This window comes from Colias eurytheme, chromosome 3, assembly GCF_061535395.1.
Source record: "Colias eurytheme isolate Ceu_HAF_F1 chromosome 3, ilColEury1 Martin Lab GWU primary, whole genome shotgun sequence".
NCBI lineage: Eukaryota > Metazoa > Arthropoda > Insecta > Lepidoptera > Pieridae > Colias > Colias eurytheme.
The window spans coordinates 5613176-5631178 of NC_142982.1; the positions used below are offsets into that span (position 1 = coordinate 5613176).

Genomic DNA, 18003 nt, shown 5'->3' on the forward strand with positions numbered 1-18003 from the left:
ACGATATCACAACATTGACAAAATCCATGTGTTTGTAGTTTTAATAATTTTATTAATCACTTACGTCTTATTCAAATTAAGTGATGTATTTTATCATGTTTATTATTTGATAAAATTTAATATTGGCACTATACGCAAAACTACGTCAATATAAAAAAAATCTTGTTTACGTTCTTAAATGAGTGAATAATACATAAAATATCTTAATGATCTAGATTATGAATTCATTTGTCTAGAAACTTCTATTTTGGTCTTATATAATTAATTATGTATTATTATTACTTTATAAGCGCTTGTTAAATTTAATGTGATATATACTTAAATCACTTCGTACGTGTAGTCAGCTATCAGTAACAGTTAAAACTATTTTTGTATATTTTACCATTAATATGAAACTGAAATAAAGTGTATAAAGGACACGGTGGTATTATTTAGAAAAACCACAAATTAAATTAATAATTTATTGCTTGTATAATAAATTTATACATATATTTAGTAATTATTATGTTTACCACGAACATTTGAAATTATCACAGCCCCGTTTACGTTAATTTAAACTACCTGAAACAAAAATAATTTCATTAAAATTATTGCAGCACAACCGAGTTTCATAAAATATTATTTTAATCTAATTGACCTCGTATGGAAATCTTTATATGTAGGTACATATATTGTCAAGCAATTAGCATAATATATCAACTAGGAAAGGTTTTTCCATCAGGCACTCTAATTAAACGACTTAATACCGTCTAACTTTTACTTAAGCAGAAAGTAAATTTATTTTTATGTTAATCCACATTCATTATTCATCAACCACAGAACTTACAAATAGCAATGTTAAATGTTAATCATTTGCGAAGTTATTGTTCCGGTATTTCGTTTGCCGATGTTTCGTTATTTTTACTACCAAATATTTTAAAAATTAGCAAGGAAGTAGAAAACACACATCTTACAAAACGTCTATGTAAGTATGCAAAATATTGTTGGTCATAATTAAGTCTATCGTCTAGTAGGTATCTTCAGTACAATCGTCAAATTTTCCATTTTACAACTAGAAAGGCCCACCATCTCATAACAGAAGATCTAAGATCATATAGATATATGATAGTTTTTAAGCCTTATAGGTACCTACCTCTAATTGTCTTTTACATGTAACATAGAAAGAGTCTCCGCGGATGTGCGACTGAACTCCTCCTGCATCTTGCTTTGCGCCGTCTCTATTAGAGATGAGATGTCTTCCTTTCTCACACCCTCCGTTTCGATCAAAGGCAATATCGTTATGATGATATGACCTGGAAACGACATCGTGAAACATAAATATAATTATGTTTTCCCATATTTTCTTATCTTATATAAAAAAAGTAAATAAGTGTAGACTTGGAGCCAGATAATTCGCCTTCTTGTCAAAAATCGTTGATGACTGAGTCAAAGTAAAAATGCATAATATGTAAATAGAACAAAATTAAAGGGATTTCATTTTTAACATGTGTCTGCTGCATGATAAAAAGAAAATGTTTGCTAAATCTTTTATTTGTTCAAAATATAAATAATGTGAATCATTTCAATAAAAATAATTATATATTTATAGATAACCTAGTTTGAATTCGAATTCCTCCAGATAAAATGACCTGCATTTTATAAACGGCAGCGGCTTCGAAGATGAGAATTCGAAGGTTCAGGTAGAGATTTTCTCCCCTTGTCTCCATGATTTTTGTACGGCGTTGCGGAATAATTGATTAAAAGTAGTATAGAAAAAATAGTATGACACAGATGCCGTACAAAATCAAATGACCAAATTTACCCCGGCAACTGTCGAAAAATAAAAATAAATTCCGACTTTGTTGTTTTCGCAAATGACAGCATGTTCCTGATGGGCTCTCGAACACATTAAGTTATAATAATATAGCGTACCGTATAGAGTTTATTAAACACTTACCTAGAAAGTGAAGGGACATATGTATTTATATATCCGAAAATTACATTCAGAAATTGCAAGGGAAATTGGAATTTCGATGCGGAATTCACTCATGACAAATAGGTACACTTTAGGTACAGCGAGAAACTATCTATTTGATGCATAATAATTGGACTGTAAGCTAATGTTGACCTTGTACTTCTATAATGTGAAAACGATCCTCGTTACAGTTGTACCTTAGTAATTTTATTGTTTGCTAGCCAAACACTATTTTCAACTAAACAATAAAATTACTTGATTATCTGTTCGTATCTTTGACGTATATTACATACTACATAATGGCTGGTTCACACTTTGATTAGTGTGAGTGCAGGTGATTAGTGCGAGTGCAGGTGTGTAGTGCGAGTAGTGTCCAATTGACTGCGAGTGCAGGTGATTAGTGCGAGTGCAGGTGTGTAGTGCGAGTAGTGTCCAATTGACTGCGAGTGAAGGTGATTAGTGCGAGTGCAGGCACGCTGCGAGTGAGGGGGAAGGGAGGGCGCGCGGGACGTGGCTACTCGCAGTCCACTCGCAAAAAAATAGAACACGCTTCTATTCACTTTACTACACAGCCTACTAAACACTCGCACTAAACAGTCGCTGTCCACACGTAGTACTACTCATCACCTGCACTCGCACTAATCAAAGTGTGAACCAGCCATAAATACAGTCCTTTGGAATTTTATTTCAGAAGGTTGCGACGTTAATGAACTCAATACTGAAGAAGAGTTCCAAACACTTTTTTAATAGAACCAACGCTATATCTACGCCAATTTATCATGAAACTTAAAATTAATCACGTAATTCATAAATAACATGATGAGATTTCCATCTAATTCTCATAATTGTAAAAATTATTTTTTTCATCAACCAATAATTCTAGGTCTAATTCCTACTTATTTTAGTCCCGAGACTAACAACGAGAAATGTCCCGGAAATGATTAGCCTGGATCTGGCAACCCCAATCATGATGCAGATGAACGTCCTACTTATTTCTCTCATTAATTTTTAGAATTTCGCATTATCCATTATACGGTTCAAAATAAATATTCTGTCTCACCTGATCCAAACCTATGTCTTTTTGCATCTATATGGTGATATTTTGATACAACCACGGGTTGAATAGGAGCACCGGCATCCATAGCGACGTGGAACGCGCCCTTTCTAAAGGGCAACAGCTTATCACCAGAGTGTCTTGTCCCTTCAGGGAACAACAATAGTTTCCGCTGAAATAAGGGAAGAATTCGATATTACTTATTTTATTAGTTAATAACTTATACAAAGCAATTGTAACATAGGTAATATACACCATAATCCTACATATTATGGCTGTTAGATTTTGGTACCTACTGCAAATCATCACCATATTATCTACTCTCGACTTAGAGTATGTATGTTACAGTCAAAACCTTTAATCAGTCAAAAACCTTATTGACCGGTAAAATTAGTCAATAAGTTTATTGAAATAGGTAACATATAAGGGTATGGGTTAGGTTAAGTTTGTGTAGGCGACGGAGCGACGGAGCCCCTCTTCGCGGGGTTCCTATTTTTGTGTAGCTAAAAAAACACGACCCTAACCCGCACCCTTATATGTTACCTACCTACACGAACCTCACCTAACCCACACCCTTATATGTTACCTATTAGTCAAGTTACCTTACTAATTGTCACAAAAAAAAACGGAAGATGTCACTATCTAGCTTAGAGCAACCAACTTTAATGTTCTAAGTAAAGTAGTAAGGCATTTGGATGGTATAGAAAAATATCTGAAAGACTTAATTTTAATCTAGCTATGTGGGGTATCAACATAATGAAAAAACAAACAAGGCTGTTAAAAACAAGTAGACGTTTGAGCTTTCTTTAAAATATATAAGTAGTTACTAGTTAGCCAATTGTCTTTAATGAGTCACGGTTCACGTAAGACACGAAGATTTTTAATAAGCAGGTAGACAGAGGTCAATTGAATTAACATGTGTGTTAACACTTACGAATGCTAAACTGGTGGCGTAATACTGCGTATCAATTTTTATCGATAACATAATGAATGTATTAGTTAAGTACCGTTTGTGAAAACCCTACTATTTTTCCAAACACTTTTTTAATAGAAACCAACGCTATCTACGCCAATTTATCATGAAACTTAAAATTAATCACGTAATTCATAAATAACATGATGAGATTTCCATCTAATTCTCATAATTGTAAAAAGTATTTTTGTTATCATCTCTAGTGCCTTGTAAAAAAATCAAGTAGGTACCGTATTAAAATATTGACACAATCATACTTACAAAAGTAATAAGGAACTATATATTATATCCATAATTATATCACACCTCAGCATAGGAAATTCCGGGATGGGGTAGGTAGTTAATATTATACCATAATATGTATATATTTCTACTTTTTATGTGTAAAATGTTTTAAAAGCACGTAACTATAGAAACCTATGCATTATTGCGCAACCATTTGAGTTCAAGGACTGCGTATAGTACATGTATAGTACCAAGAATACACATAATCTATTTTTGATTTTATTTTCCATACAATTTTCTTACCTACTCCTTTATTTATTACCCAATAAACTGTTTACTGTTTTTAAATGCAACTAACTATGTATCTTGTTTAGAACAATTCTATTGTTTTATTGTGGCAAATTGTGATTTTCCTGACGACAATGTTAACAAGGAAAAATTAATAGGTAGGTACTTAGGGATATCAGATATCCCTGTTGACTACCATAATCGAGAACTTTTATTAGTGAACAAGTTCGACATCTCGTCAAAAAAGTTTCTAACGGAAAATGGAATCTTATAAATACTATTATAAATAGATTCAGAGGACCGGGATTTCTATTTTTAGCTTCGAAAATACGAAAATTAATTATCCTTGCAGTGTCGTCCCTATATGTGTCATCGTTTATGAATCATCTAGAATCTAGATATACCTACAGCCTACAGCTATCTCGACGACTATTCCGTAGTCATTTCCATAATTTAATCAAATCTACATATTTTTATAGTGAGTTACCTATTTGATTAAATTTTTAAATTAATAAATTAAAGGTTGCAACGCTGTAATAGTTAATTAATTGAACTGTAGTTCCCGATGACAAGGAAGTATAATTATTTTTTCTTAGGTCCCAATTAGTGATTAACTAACGAGAGTGACGCGGGTGAATGCTTTGTAGGTACATGTACTTATATGTAGCTAGATGCCATTATAATTCTTAGTTTAAAAATATTTAAGGTTATCTACATAATTTAGATTTCATATGATTTCTACTTAAATATTATCACGTTATGTTTTCTATACAGATTTCCCTAAATTTCTGAACTTTAATTGATTTAATAATTAATTATATCTAATTAAAGCAATATCCACCAGTCCTTAAGAAAATTATGTTGCTATGAATTGAATCAATCAATCATATCCGTAGCCAAATTCATTGACGTAGGCTCTAAGAATTTTGCAGCTTGCAAGTTGCAGGGTACCTAGGTACCTACTGCAAACGCTTATTTGCTGAAGGTAAATTATGTTTTTTTTTTAAATTAGGTCATATACAATCGGAAAATAATATTAGATATTAGTTATCTAGCTAAGTAAGTACCTGATGGTTTCCGAAAATATTATATATTCTGTAGACCTACACGTAAGTACCTGTATCTACGATTTTAATAGATTAACAACAAAACAAATAATCTTTAATTAATATAATATTAATTATAATTTTATATATTTTTTATGCGTATTTGTTGGTATTTGTCATTTATTAATTGCTTTATTAAAATGACCTATAATTATCATAATATGCAACGCAAATTGCTCTCTAAGTAAATATCCCTAATTAATTTGCGGATATAAAATGAAATAATGATATCGTCTATTCCGTTCCCAGCCGGTAATAATGTTTGTTCCGTGATATTTACTTTCATGATTGTTTAAAATATTATGAGTACCGATACTTAGCGGACCCGGCGAACTTTGTACCTACTGCCCTTTGAGTTATTCCAATGTTTAGTGCCTATTTATTCCGTAATAGATAGGTACCTATAGCATATCTACGTGTTCTAGATACATACAACAAATAAAATAATATCGTAGATAAGTCCTTTATTAGACTAATATTATTATAATATTACCGTGATTTTAGTTCATATACTATGTTCCGAGTATATAAGTATCCGCATGCTTATTGTTTATTTTCGTACAGTTTAACATAACTTTTTGTAAAACTTCTCAGATGAAAGAAAAGTTATGAAATTATGTTTTTATAAAATTTTAATTTTGTTTGGTAAGAAGTAAATTGTTGTTATCGTGCTTCATCTAACTGTTATAAAAGTAGAAAAAACAATCTTGAATCAAGCTAAATGAAACTGCGTGTTAAACATAAACAATATGATGTTTACATATCTAATGACATAGTACATAGTTCAATGCAAAATTCCAACTCGGATGTTGGTATAGTTGTGTAAATGAACATTTGTCGGACGCGACCACGCCTTATGAGCATTTAAATTTTAAACCTACCTACACTACAGATAGTATGCAACGGTCCATAATGCAACATTGTGATTACTTATCTCTTAACTACCAACGCTATAAAATAAACTTAAAATCTTAAACATTCATTACATTTTAAATGTAAATAAATGTTAATTGTTAGTGTACTAACTATTGCGTCAGTTTTCATGTTATTCCCTAATAGTTAGCAGTGGGTATTATCATTGTGATAAGTACGCTTACAACGATTGTCTGCGATAAACCGAGTAAATTCTCTGTCAAGGCGAGATGCAACCAAACTACACTGTTAGGAAAACTAATCAGAATACACGTATTGCAAACGCATTGTATTTTTTGACTTTGACACACTTCCATGAGGAAGAATCAAGGTAACGCCAAATTTTACGTTTTCCTTAACTGAATCAATACTAAGATGAATAAAACCCAGTTATTACAAGCATCATTACAGTTTATACCTAAATGCTCTATGCCAAATGAGTGATTAATTATTATCTGGATTTGCAAACAATAGTGTGTATTAAAACCTTATGATCGCGAACAGCTTCTGTCTGCTGGTTTAGCACGGACCGTGCGGAATGGCCAGAGCCTCGATCGATGAAAACAGTGCCCCAGAGCCAAGCCGCAGTGCCAAATGGTACCAGGAACTGCAGAGACCGCTTTGACACCACGGTGCATCGCGCCATCAGAGGCCATAGCACCGCTAGTACTGGAATCGAGACAAAAAAAATTGTAAATACGGACTATAGAAATATCTGTTCTTAATTCATACTGGCGAAATTGCATTTTTTATTGTTCAAAATCAATTATTTACCTATATCATAAGTAACTGTTTAGATTAAATCGAAAACAACGGAAATTAACGAAATATGCTTATGAAATCATTAATTGTGTCTAAACGTAGCTTACGGAAAATTGAAAATATATTAGATAACATTATACCAGAAGGTGCTCAAAAAGCGTAAAAACTTGTTTTCGGAGATAGTATAGGAAGTAAAATCTTGACCGTAATAGAGTGAACGAACTTTCTCCTAACTTCATAAGTTCATAATATTATGAAAGCATATTTTGTGAGATATATCTACCTACTACAAGTCACTACGCACCTGCGTGGGTGTCATGATGATTAAATAACAACGTTATCTTTATCTATAAAAAATAAAAAATAAGAAATTCAATAATTAAAATTACAAATTAATTAATATATATGTAGTTGAATATAGGTAGATATATTTATACCTATACTAGAAAGTATCGATCGTGCCTCCATTGATTAGGTGATTAGGCTGATATTAATTTATTAGGTATTTAGGTTCATTTGTCATGTTAACAAAACAGCTGATTAGATAAACATTTGTTATTTTCTCTTATAATTACGTATTCTATAATTAGAATGTTCAATGCAGTCAAAATTAATTTGTTATTACAAATTCGTAACTAATTAAAATCTTAAAGTAGTGTAATTTATTGGATGTATTCACATAAAAATGAATTGAATGAAAATGCTTCCTAAATCTTACTGTATAGGTCCAAGGAACTCTGATGATTTAGTAATACCACGGCACCTCTGGAGTCGTCTACGTTCTCGACCCCTCGTACAGTCCATCGAATGCCCAAAACTCGAGCAGAAAACCTCAAAAGGGCTGCTGGTATTCTAAAAAGTGTTTCAATTTGATTCTCTATATCAACAAATAAATATTTCTAATATGCCCAGATAACTAATAAATATTTAATAACATCGTAATCTGTATGTTTACCACGGAACTATCACTTACAAAGCGTTCTTGGGGTCGAAAGGTCTAAACAGCATGAGCGGAAGGGGTGCTGTTGCAAATATTAGCGATAGAACTGCAAATAATGTAAACTGAAACAAAAACGTGAAGAATAATCGATACATTTCTAACTATTTCTACGTGATCAATGTACAACTACTTTTGTGTATTCATACCTTTATGTAATACCTAGCAATAGAACTAATGGAAAATAGTATGATGAGAAGGGCCATCACGCATCCGAGCACAACATCGAAGGCAGCCATTCTGATAAATTATCACATTTATGATATCTAAAACAAACATAAAGAATAGTTAGTCAAAATAATAATATGCGTTTCATAAAAAATGCGATAGGAACTAAACCTTTTATTACTCACTTACTATTCTATTTAATATTTTATCACATTTTTTTATTACGAAATTGTAATATCTTTTTGGTACATATTAAATACTATCTATTTACTACTTCAATACTAATTTGTCTAATAAACTGGAAATATTTTTAATTTCCATTATTTACATGAAACGTTCACTTATTTTGATATCCATATATTTTGCGATAGTTATAAATTATAAATATAGTTTAATATCACTGAAGAATATTGCTTATTTTGGCTAATTCCGTAGTTAATAACGTTAGCTTCTTTTTTCTATAACAAAATATAATGTTATTGTGATGCGAGACATGGACCATGGACAGTCACCGTCAACTTTCAAAACCACAGTTCACAACATTAATGTTAACAACACAACAAAAAAGGTAAGATAAGCTAAAAAATTCGAACATATTTAAACTATTAATTATCTCTATTGGTTATACCTACCTACACATAATAGTCCGGGATACATCGCCCATTTTTGCAAGTGATTGCTATCAAGCTAATTTTTCGTGAGTAGCTTTGTTTTGATGAGATGCCCAATAATTTCATGTACAAAACTCTCGATTGTGGTAGCTACCAGAGGAAACAAGGATAAAATATTTTGATTTGATGGTTCTCAAATATTAATTACTAACTGAATGTTTTTTTTTGTTCAATCTCAAGATAATTATCTAAATTATTCGAAAAAATATTTGTCCTACAAAATCTATGGTTTGATCAAAGAGTCCCCCTTTCCAATGTGTATCGATAACGAAGTCATCATTAATGATTACTAACCAGCTGATTTTTTTATTTTCACTTATTTAATACTTATATAATTCAACAGACATATTGTCCTACAAATTGCGTAATAAATATTTGAGAACCGTCAAATCAAAAATTTTTATCCTTGTTACCTCTGTAAGCTACCACAATCGAGAGTTTCGTACATGAAATTATTGGGCATCTCATCAAAATAAAGCTACTCACGAAAAATTAGCTTGATAGTAATCACTTGCAAAAATGGGCGATGTATCCCGGACTATAAGATTTTAAGTTTTAAGCAACTCAATCTCCAATTAAGTTAAATGTCCACAAATCACTGTAACTAAATAAATAAATTGTTATGTAAGTATTGATAAATTGCCTAAAACATTTTTTATTTCCATCGGAAAAGTCTTCCAGAATACTCGTCAGTACATTATTTCTAACTGAAATCGATTAAAAGCACAACGTGAAATGTTTAGTCTAATCGTTCATTTTCGACAGCAAAGTGTAACATACATATATTCCATACTAATATTATAAATGCGAAAGTAACTCTGTCTGTCTGTCTGTTACTCAATCACGCCTGAACCAATTTGCATGAAATTTGGTATAGATATATTTTGATACCCGAGAAAGGACATAGGATAGGTTTTATCCCGGAAATCCTACGGGAACGGGTTTTTCTCTGAAAACGCGGGCGAAGCCGCGGGCGGAAAGCTAGTATTTATATAAATTATTAATATAGGTACTTACATATATCAAAAAATAATGAGTTCACAATATTAGTTATGCACATGAATATTAATTCAAAATGCTTTTTCGCATATTATATTCTAATGATGCGTAATCATAAATTCAATTAGTATTGTTTACAATGCTCTTTGTTAGATTGCTTAGAACCAAGTTTGTCTTTGTACTAATTAAGTAGGACTATTTATTCTAATAATTTTATTACCTATGTGATTAGCTCTGAAAGATCGGTCTATGTAAATTAACTTTTTAGTTAAAAAAATATACCTAGTACTTATCATTGAGACACTTTTGTCTCATAAGTATATATTTTACAACCAAATTAAATCCAGATTGGATTTTACAGACGGTTCTGGGAACACAATTAAAAACTACATTTACATACATTACATACCTAATCATCTAAATAGGTACGTATTCGCAAACTATTAAAATGTGTGTACATACTAATAGCGAAAAATATCATGTCGTGGCCATATCGTAGATTTGCTCATTTCATGAAATGGCCAATTTAGTTTGGCCAGATCGTTAAATCGTCAACGTTTCACGATTTGGTCATCCACATTTGGCCAGATCGTCGATTTGGATGACCAAATCGTGAAACGTTGACGATTTAACGATCTGATCAAACTATGTTGGCCATTTCATGAAATGAGCAAATCTACGATATGGCCACGACATATCTAGTTATGTAACTATATTGTATTCTCCTGAAATACCTAAATTCATAGTTCAAAAATAAAAAAGATCATAGATTTAGCTCGTAGATCATAGATGTCATATCAAAATCAGGATAATTTCGATATACATATACCTACCTAACATTAATTAATTATTAATAGGTATCTACGTAAGTTACGAACTTCAATGATAGCCTCTTGATAACCTCTTAATAAGGCGACACTTGCATAATAACATGCATTTATTATTTAACTAGTTTACTCAAACCATACTCAAACATACAAAAGAGGATTTTTTTTTCTTAAAAAATAATTTACAATAATTTTAATATAAGTTTAGTAAGTTTCATAATACCTACCATGGACTAATAAATATAATACATATTTTAGTCTATATTAAATCGCTGTAGCCGTTCTCTTTTTAGTTGTTGTCCGATTACAAACAAAATCATCATGCATATTTTTTTTTTTATAATAGGTATTAATTGGGTATTAACGACGAACTCTTTTCAACATTTCTTCACTATCAGTTTTATAAAGGTCATATTATACCTAAATAATAAAAAAATCAGACCTATCTAATTAAAAAAGGTACATACTTAAATAGAAATGTCGACCCTCAAAAGTTTAGGTGCAAACAAAATTTTTAGATATTAATTATTATTTAAAGATTAGATTAAGAAAAAAAATAAAAAAAATTACTTACTTAATAAAAAAAATCTTAAGTAGTTACAAAACTCATGCAAAAGGCTAAGTAGCCCAAAATTATTTTAATTTTAAATAGGTAACTAACAAACTATTTTTAAATAAATCCTACACTATTTTTTGTGAAAATATGTAACGATATTTCTAAAAGTAAGTAAATAAAAATAATATTAATACTCAATTATGTAGAAAATTAAACGGTACTTACACAATTTCTTTCAAGGTACCGCACCCGCGCATCCAAAATCAGTTTACATAAAATTGTCAATAAAACAGATACGGGTATTCTCACTCATAACCCATAGCTCACTGCCCAATTGCCCATTGATAATACTTAATTAATATTAGCTGTACAATAGTACACCGACGCACACTACAGTGTGATACTGACTAAACGTAAACAGGCAAACTAGGGCCGTAGAGCATTTATTTACCTTGCGCTGAACACGTCACACTCCGTCAGAATGTCCACAAATCACAGTAATTGGTATAGGACAGTGCAACGTCTGTACCCACTCTGTACCTGTAGCTCGTGTAAGTTAATATAATAATTACCTACTCCTTAAAAATTACTTTTGTAGTGAAACTTCTTCTGGTGCAGTTGAGATTAAAATTTGAAGGTCGCGTCATGGCAATGCCGTCACGTCATGGAGTAAGGTAACGATTTTGGTATGTTTGAATCTTGTCAAAGAAGTTTCACTTTCACTATAAGCACTATAAGCATCTAATTACGAGATCAAAGAGGTTTTTGGGTTATGACTTGTTTTGACGCAAATGACCTGTGTCCTATTTTGTGTAATCACTTAAATACCCTAAGATATATTTGAAAATACCTACAGGGTCAACCGGGGCAAATGCAACTAAAAAATAACAAGTTTCAAGTTTGATCGGTTGCAGTTATCTCCTTTTATATTTGGTCATTTATTTGACCCATTTAGTGATTTTTGTATTTATTCAAGATTATTTTCAACCAATCAAGCAATACAGTAGTCTTATAAATAACTGGTAGTGAGAATATTTCCTAAAATTGGTAGAAAAAGTTACATTAACCCCTAGTCGGGGGTAAATGCAACTAACTGCCATAGCTCTTCTTCTATTTCATATAAAACAACGAATATAGAATATATTTATGAGATTTCATGTTATTCATAGGATTTTGAACTGGATTACCGTGTAGCATGGACGAGTTTTCAGGAAAAATCTTATTTTTCTGATTGTGGGGCAAATGCAACTATTTGTTAGAGAATTAGTGGGGGAATGCAAAAAACTTATTCATCGATATATTTTTATTATTCTATATATATATACAATAACGTTATCTATACAATAACGTTGCGATCGTAGATGGCGCCGCATTATTTAGAGGAAAAACTCATGTACCTACTTTGATTTACCACTTTAAATCGCAACAAAAAAAAATAACAGTGTACTACCTACTAAGTCAATTTTAGTTTTTGGTCAGAACAAATAATATTCTTTGTGTTAAATATTGTTTAAAACGTAAACCAAATAAAATACGTTTATTAGTTAATCAACCGTTTACTAAAAATTACTTGAACAATCACAGAACTATCCTACCTATCGTTTTTAGTTACTTATATTCTTTAACCACGCTTTATCTAATTTGAATTTTACTTATGAACCCGTCTCTGGGTATAATATCGAAGAAATAATCGATGGTTCTTCTTTAATTAATCATAAAGAAAGTATATTTTGACTACCAAGAAGGATACAATATAATAAAAATATCGACACTGTCACATCACTAGTGTTTTTAGTTTCATACAAAAATATAAGGGGCTATTGTAACTAACCTCACAGTTGCAATAACCCCACAGTGAAATTTTCATGAGGCAATTGTAACTGCATCAATAACACAAAATAGAGTCAACTAACGCACTAAAAATATAAATGAAATAAGCTTAACGGCTTGTGATAATCGTGTCCAATCAAAAACACCTGCAAAAAATCACTCCTAAACAATTTTTTTGTCTGCAAAACTCGACACCTGTTTTTACGCACACCAACTTCAAAATAGCGGTTTGACAGAATGGCCTATCAATCAAATAGTTTTCATCGTAGGGGCACCATCTATCACTTGTAAGATTTATTAGTCGTTGAGTTATTGAATCATAGGTGGCGATTTATTACAACAACTCTAATAAATTAGTTATGATAACTAGTTGCAATAGCCCCATAGTTGCATTTGCCCCGGTTGACCCCATATTAAAAAAAACAATGATACAACAAACAAAAGATATAGTTCTTCACAATGTTCTTCATAACTACACAACTCACCTTTGAAATATAACTTTAACAAGCCGGTTTTACCGAATTTCTCCCCAAAAAATTCTAGTGTTAAATAGTTTTTAAAATTGCTCGGATATAAATCGTAATAAACATAGATATTATTTAAAAAAAATCATCCGATGTTTCACCCACTTAGTTCTCATTACCGAGGCATTTTTTAGTATTTACCTATATTTTACTAGAGGTCCGCCCTGGCTTCGCCCGTGGTACATATTTCGCAATAAAAGATAGCCTATGTCCTTTCTCGGGTAGCAAAATATCTCCATACCAAATTTCATGCAAATTGGTTCAGTAGTTTGGGCGTGATTGAGTAACAGACAGACAGACAGGGTTACTTTCGCATTTATAATATTAAAGTATGGATTACTATCGCTTTTTCTTGATCTCTAACCATAATTATCCATTCATTGAGATCGATTCAGTTCAAATCGGAACGTTTTTCTCACAGAATTTTTAACAATATGACTTGTTAAAAATTCTGTAAGAAACTTGTTCTATGACGAAAAGTTCGATCCGTCGAATGTGGAATTTACACATAGGTAGATAATGAACCTTGTTTATCAAACAATTAAATTGGATAGGGATTACTATTCTGATAATAATTTTATTTCTAATAGATTTCACAAGCATTTGAAATTAAAAATTAAAACAAAAAAGGGGATACCTAATTATAATTAAATATAACTACTAACTAGCTGTCCCGGCAAATGTTGTTCTGCCGTACTTTTGTCACATAGGGGTAGAGATTGTCTAATCTAAAAATGAACGCCCCTCCACTAAACTTAATTGTTTCAATGTGTGAGGACAAATAATTATTGAACCACTTTATATGTGTGCGCGCGTCGATTCTACTGCAAACTTTGACACTCGCGCACTGATTTGTCAACTAATCGGGCGATCAGTTCAGGTGCCTAGCATTGTATGGCGGGGAGAGCGCGCTATGTACGGAATGACACGTCCGTTCTGTCGTGCATCGCGTCATTTATGCACTAGTTGGCCAACTGGTCCTGTCGTTCGGGCATGGACGGGACTGGAGGACTGAACGACCAATGAGGCAGACCAATTTGTGTGTATTGCGTCTATACACGTACTTTGAATGTGAGCGTAAACACAGTGGAGGGGCGTTCATTTTTAGATTAGACAATCTCTAGTGAAGTGAAGAAAAGGATGGTTGTCGATTCTCAATAAACAAACAATATTTATGAGAATCGGTTCAGCCGTTTCGGAGGAGTATGGTAACTATAACATTGTGACACGATAATTTTATAGCAGTGGTTTAATAGTCAAAGCGTAACTGTAACTGGACAATTTTTAAATAAGACCAACCGGCCGCGGCGCGGCACTAGCGCAAATAAATAAATATTATATGCTTTTAGTACTTAGGTAGGTATCACAGGTAGGTATATTATATTATAATAACTAGCTTACCGCCCGCGGCTTCGCCCACTTTGTCTAAAACCTAATAAATTATATACCCACTAAAACCTTCCTCTTGAATCACTTTATCTATTAAAAAAACCGCATCAAAATCCGTTGCGTAGTTTTAAAGATTTAAGCATACAAAGGGACATAGGGACAGAGAAAGCGACTTTGTTTTATACTATGTAGTGATGAATAGTGATAAATATACTACACTATAAGCAGTAGCTTTCAAATAAAGATTATCATCAAATTGGGTTACCCAGGCGAAAGTATTGAGGTAAGAGTAATTATTGTTGAATTGAGAATCTCCTCCTTTTTTGAAGTCGGTTGAAAGAAGCCTTGACAATGTTTTTTGTAATTAATCACAGCGCCATCTGGTTTCTGAATTTTATAACTTGTTCCACATTGATAGATCTGTGACATTGACATCCTGCATTTATATCACAGATAATGTAAATATTTATTATCTGTGCAGAACAGAATCAGAACCACATCAGAACTTTTATTTTATTAATAAAATAAAATAGCTATACCAGGCTATACCTATTTTAGCCTTCATTATATAACATACTAGCGACCCGCCCCGGCTTCGCACGGGTGCAATGGCGGCCGGCCGGTACCGCCGCAAACGCTACGTCCCGCAATTTTTAAAACTGTATTATCTTCGAAAATATTCACTTAAATCATACGGTGTAAAGGGCCATATAGATCTATATTAAATGAACAATGTATTCAAGGTATTTAATTGGTTAAGGATTAATGCTGTATTGGTTAAAATCGCTTCGAAAATTATCCATTATTTGTCGTAAAAAGTAAATATGACAAAAAAAAGTTATTGCGGGGTTACCCATAAGAGATAGACATATACCATCACGGACTTTTCTGTAGACCTTTTCAATGTGTACAATACTTAGTACATTATTTTGATAAAACTCGTAGGGTTCAGCCTGCGTTTGCAATTTAAGCGGAAAAAATGTAATTATTTACATTCTCTCCACTATTTAATGGATGTTATTATACATATAAACCTTCCTCTTGAATCACTCTACATATCTAATAAAAAAAACCGCATCAAAATCCGTTCCGTAGTTTCAAAGATTTAAGCGTACAAAGGGACATAGGGATATAGGGACATAGGGACAGGGAAAGCGACTTTGTTTTATACTATGTTAACATTAACATATAAATTGATATTTTAAATGCAAAAACTACATTACTATTAATTGAAATAATTAGATATCTTCAATAATGAGAATAAAATCGATTTTCCTGGTCCATTGTTCAACTGGTATACCAATATTGAAGATTCATTCACCAGCAGAAAGCTATTTATTCCTGCCGTTTTTGTCCAAATTGGAAAGATCAAAGAATCGGACAACATTTATTATTCATAGCTGTAAATAATAAGAGTGAGGCAGAATGTTTGCCAGGACAGCTTGTATGAATGTAAAAAACATTTAAGCATTACAAGCAGTAATAAAATAATATATTTACAGTATTTATAGCAAAATTTATTAAAATAACTTCATTAAATAAATAATATTTACAACATGTATATCATTCAAGTCTATGGTAAAATTTACATACTCTTCATAATATAATTTAAAGCCAAAAAGTAATGTGCTAAGTGCTGGAATTAATAATTTGTATATAGACATTAATTACAAATAAACACTTTTGTGCCTCTCGACAACAATAAAGAGTTTATAAAACATCAAAACATTTTTTTCTTCATAGCTGTGTATCGCTCAGTGTACTCATTATATCCTTCCACTGAAGCTAGTTGCTTAGCTTCAAAAAGATTTCCATCAAGGTTAATAGTGTGTATTTTTGAATCTCGTAGTAGACTAGGCTGTATTGCATCAAGACACAAACAATTTTCTTCCAATCTCAATATTTTTAGCCTCGGTGCTTGATGCAAATCTTGAGCGAGGCGTGAAATCTCATTTTGACTCAAATTAAGCTCAGCTGCATAAAAATTTACCATCCCAGTCGGTATTTCAACAATCTTATTGTTTGAAATATCAACAACCTCTAAATTTTTTAACCCAAGTAGTTGTACAGGAAACATTTTAAACTTGTTGTTGCTCAAATAAATTTGTTTTAAATTTGCTAATTGTGAAAAGGAATCAGGAAGTTTTGCTATGCTATTAGTAGCAACGTTTAACATTTCTAATTTTTTCAGATTAGATAATGAGTTGGGTATGTCGTGAATTGAATTAGTATTCAAGTTTAGCTGTTTTAATAATTTCAGCTTACCAATATCATCTGAAATGCTTGAAATTTTATTTTTTGATAAATCCAAATTTCTAAGATGCTCTGATAAGTTAAGGACTTCTTCAGGTATTTCTTTGAGTCTGTGATTAGAAATTTGTAGAACACCTGTCTTAGATGCAGTTTCATAATGTTGTTTTAAACCAGAGTTTCCCATCAAAAAGTTGTTTCTTCGGCTATTCCACTTATTTAATCCGTAAGACTACGTGTTAGTCGTCATATAAATTATTAGTTATATTAAAAGAACAAACTAACAATATGACAAATAAGTATTACAATCCACAAAAGAAGAAAGTAAATTATAATAACATGTATTCAGTATTTTGACGAGATTTTTAGACCACAATTTTGACGCATAAATTAGAATTGTAATTTGTCAAAGTCAAACGTCAAAATGTCACCAGACACCACAGAGTAGAGCTTCGCGTAGACTAATAGCACAGAATATATAATAGTAGATTACCCACAGAGATTACCACAGTAGATTA

At 31.8% G+C, this 18003-nt stretch overlaps 2 protein-coding genes across 3 annotated transcripts; both read right to left on the reverse strand.

The window, feature by feature from the left end:
- Positions 1-447: 447 nt before the first annotated feature.
- On the reverse strand, positions 448-11903 carry LOC149909576 (1-acyl-sn-glycerol-3-phosphate acyltransferase alpha-like). Of its 2 annotated transcripts, none has more exons than XM_090119613.1 (8): positions 11718-11903; positions 8421-8537; positions 8248-8336; positions 7993-8126; positions 7000-7181; positions 3015-3180; positions 1129-1292; positions 448-557 (listed from the first exon to the last, which is right to left on the reverse strand). In XM_090119613.1, exons 2-7 carry the CDS (start codon positions 8508-8510, stop codon positions 1135-1137), a joined length of 819 nt encoding a protein of 272 aa, XP_089975739.1. In that variant the 5' UTR covers positions 8511-8537; positions 11718-11903; the 3' UTR covers positions 448-557; positions 1129-1134. The 2 variants fall into 2 exon arrangements, with proteins under 2 accessions (XP_089975739.1, XP_089975740.1); XM_090119614.1 differs by having other exon boundaries at positions 11714-11903.
- Positions 11904-16733: 4830 nt separating this feature from the next.
- LOC149909577 (leucine-rich repeat-containing protein 57-like) lies at positions 16734-17891 on the reverse strand. Its single transcript, XM_090117785.1, has one exon. The coding sequence runs from the start codon at positions 17670-17672 to the stop codon at positions 16956-16958; it is 717 nt and encodes a 238-aa protein (XP_089973911.1). The 5' UTR covers positions 17673-17891; the 3' UTR covers positions 16734-16955.
- Between the last annotated feature and the right edge of the window lie 112 nt (positions 17892-18003).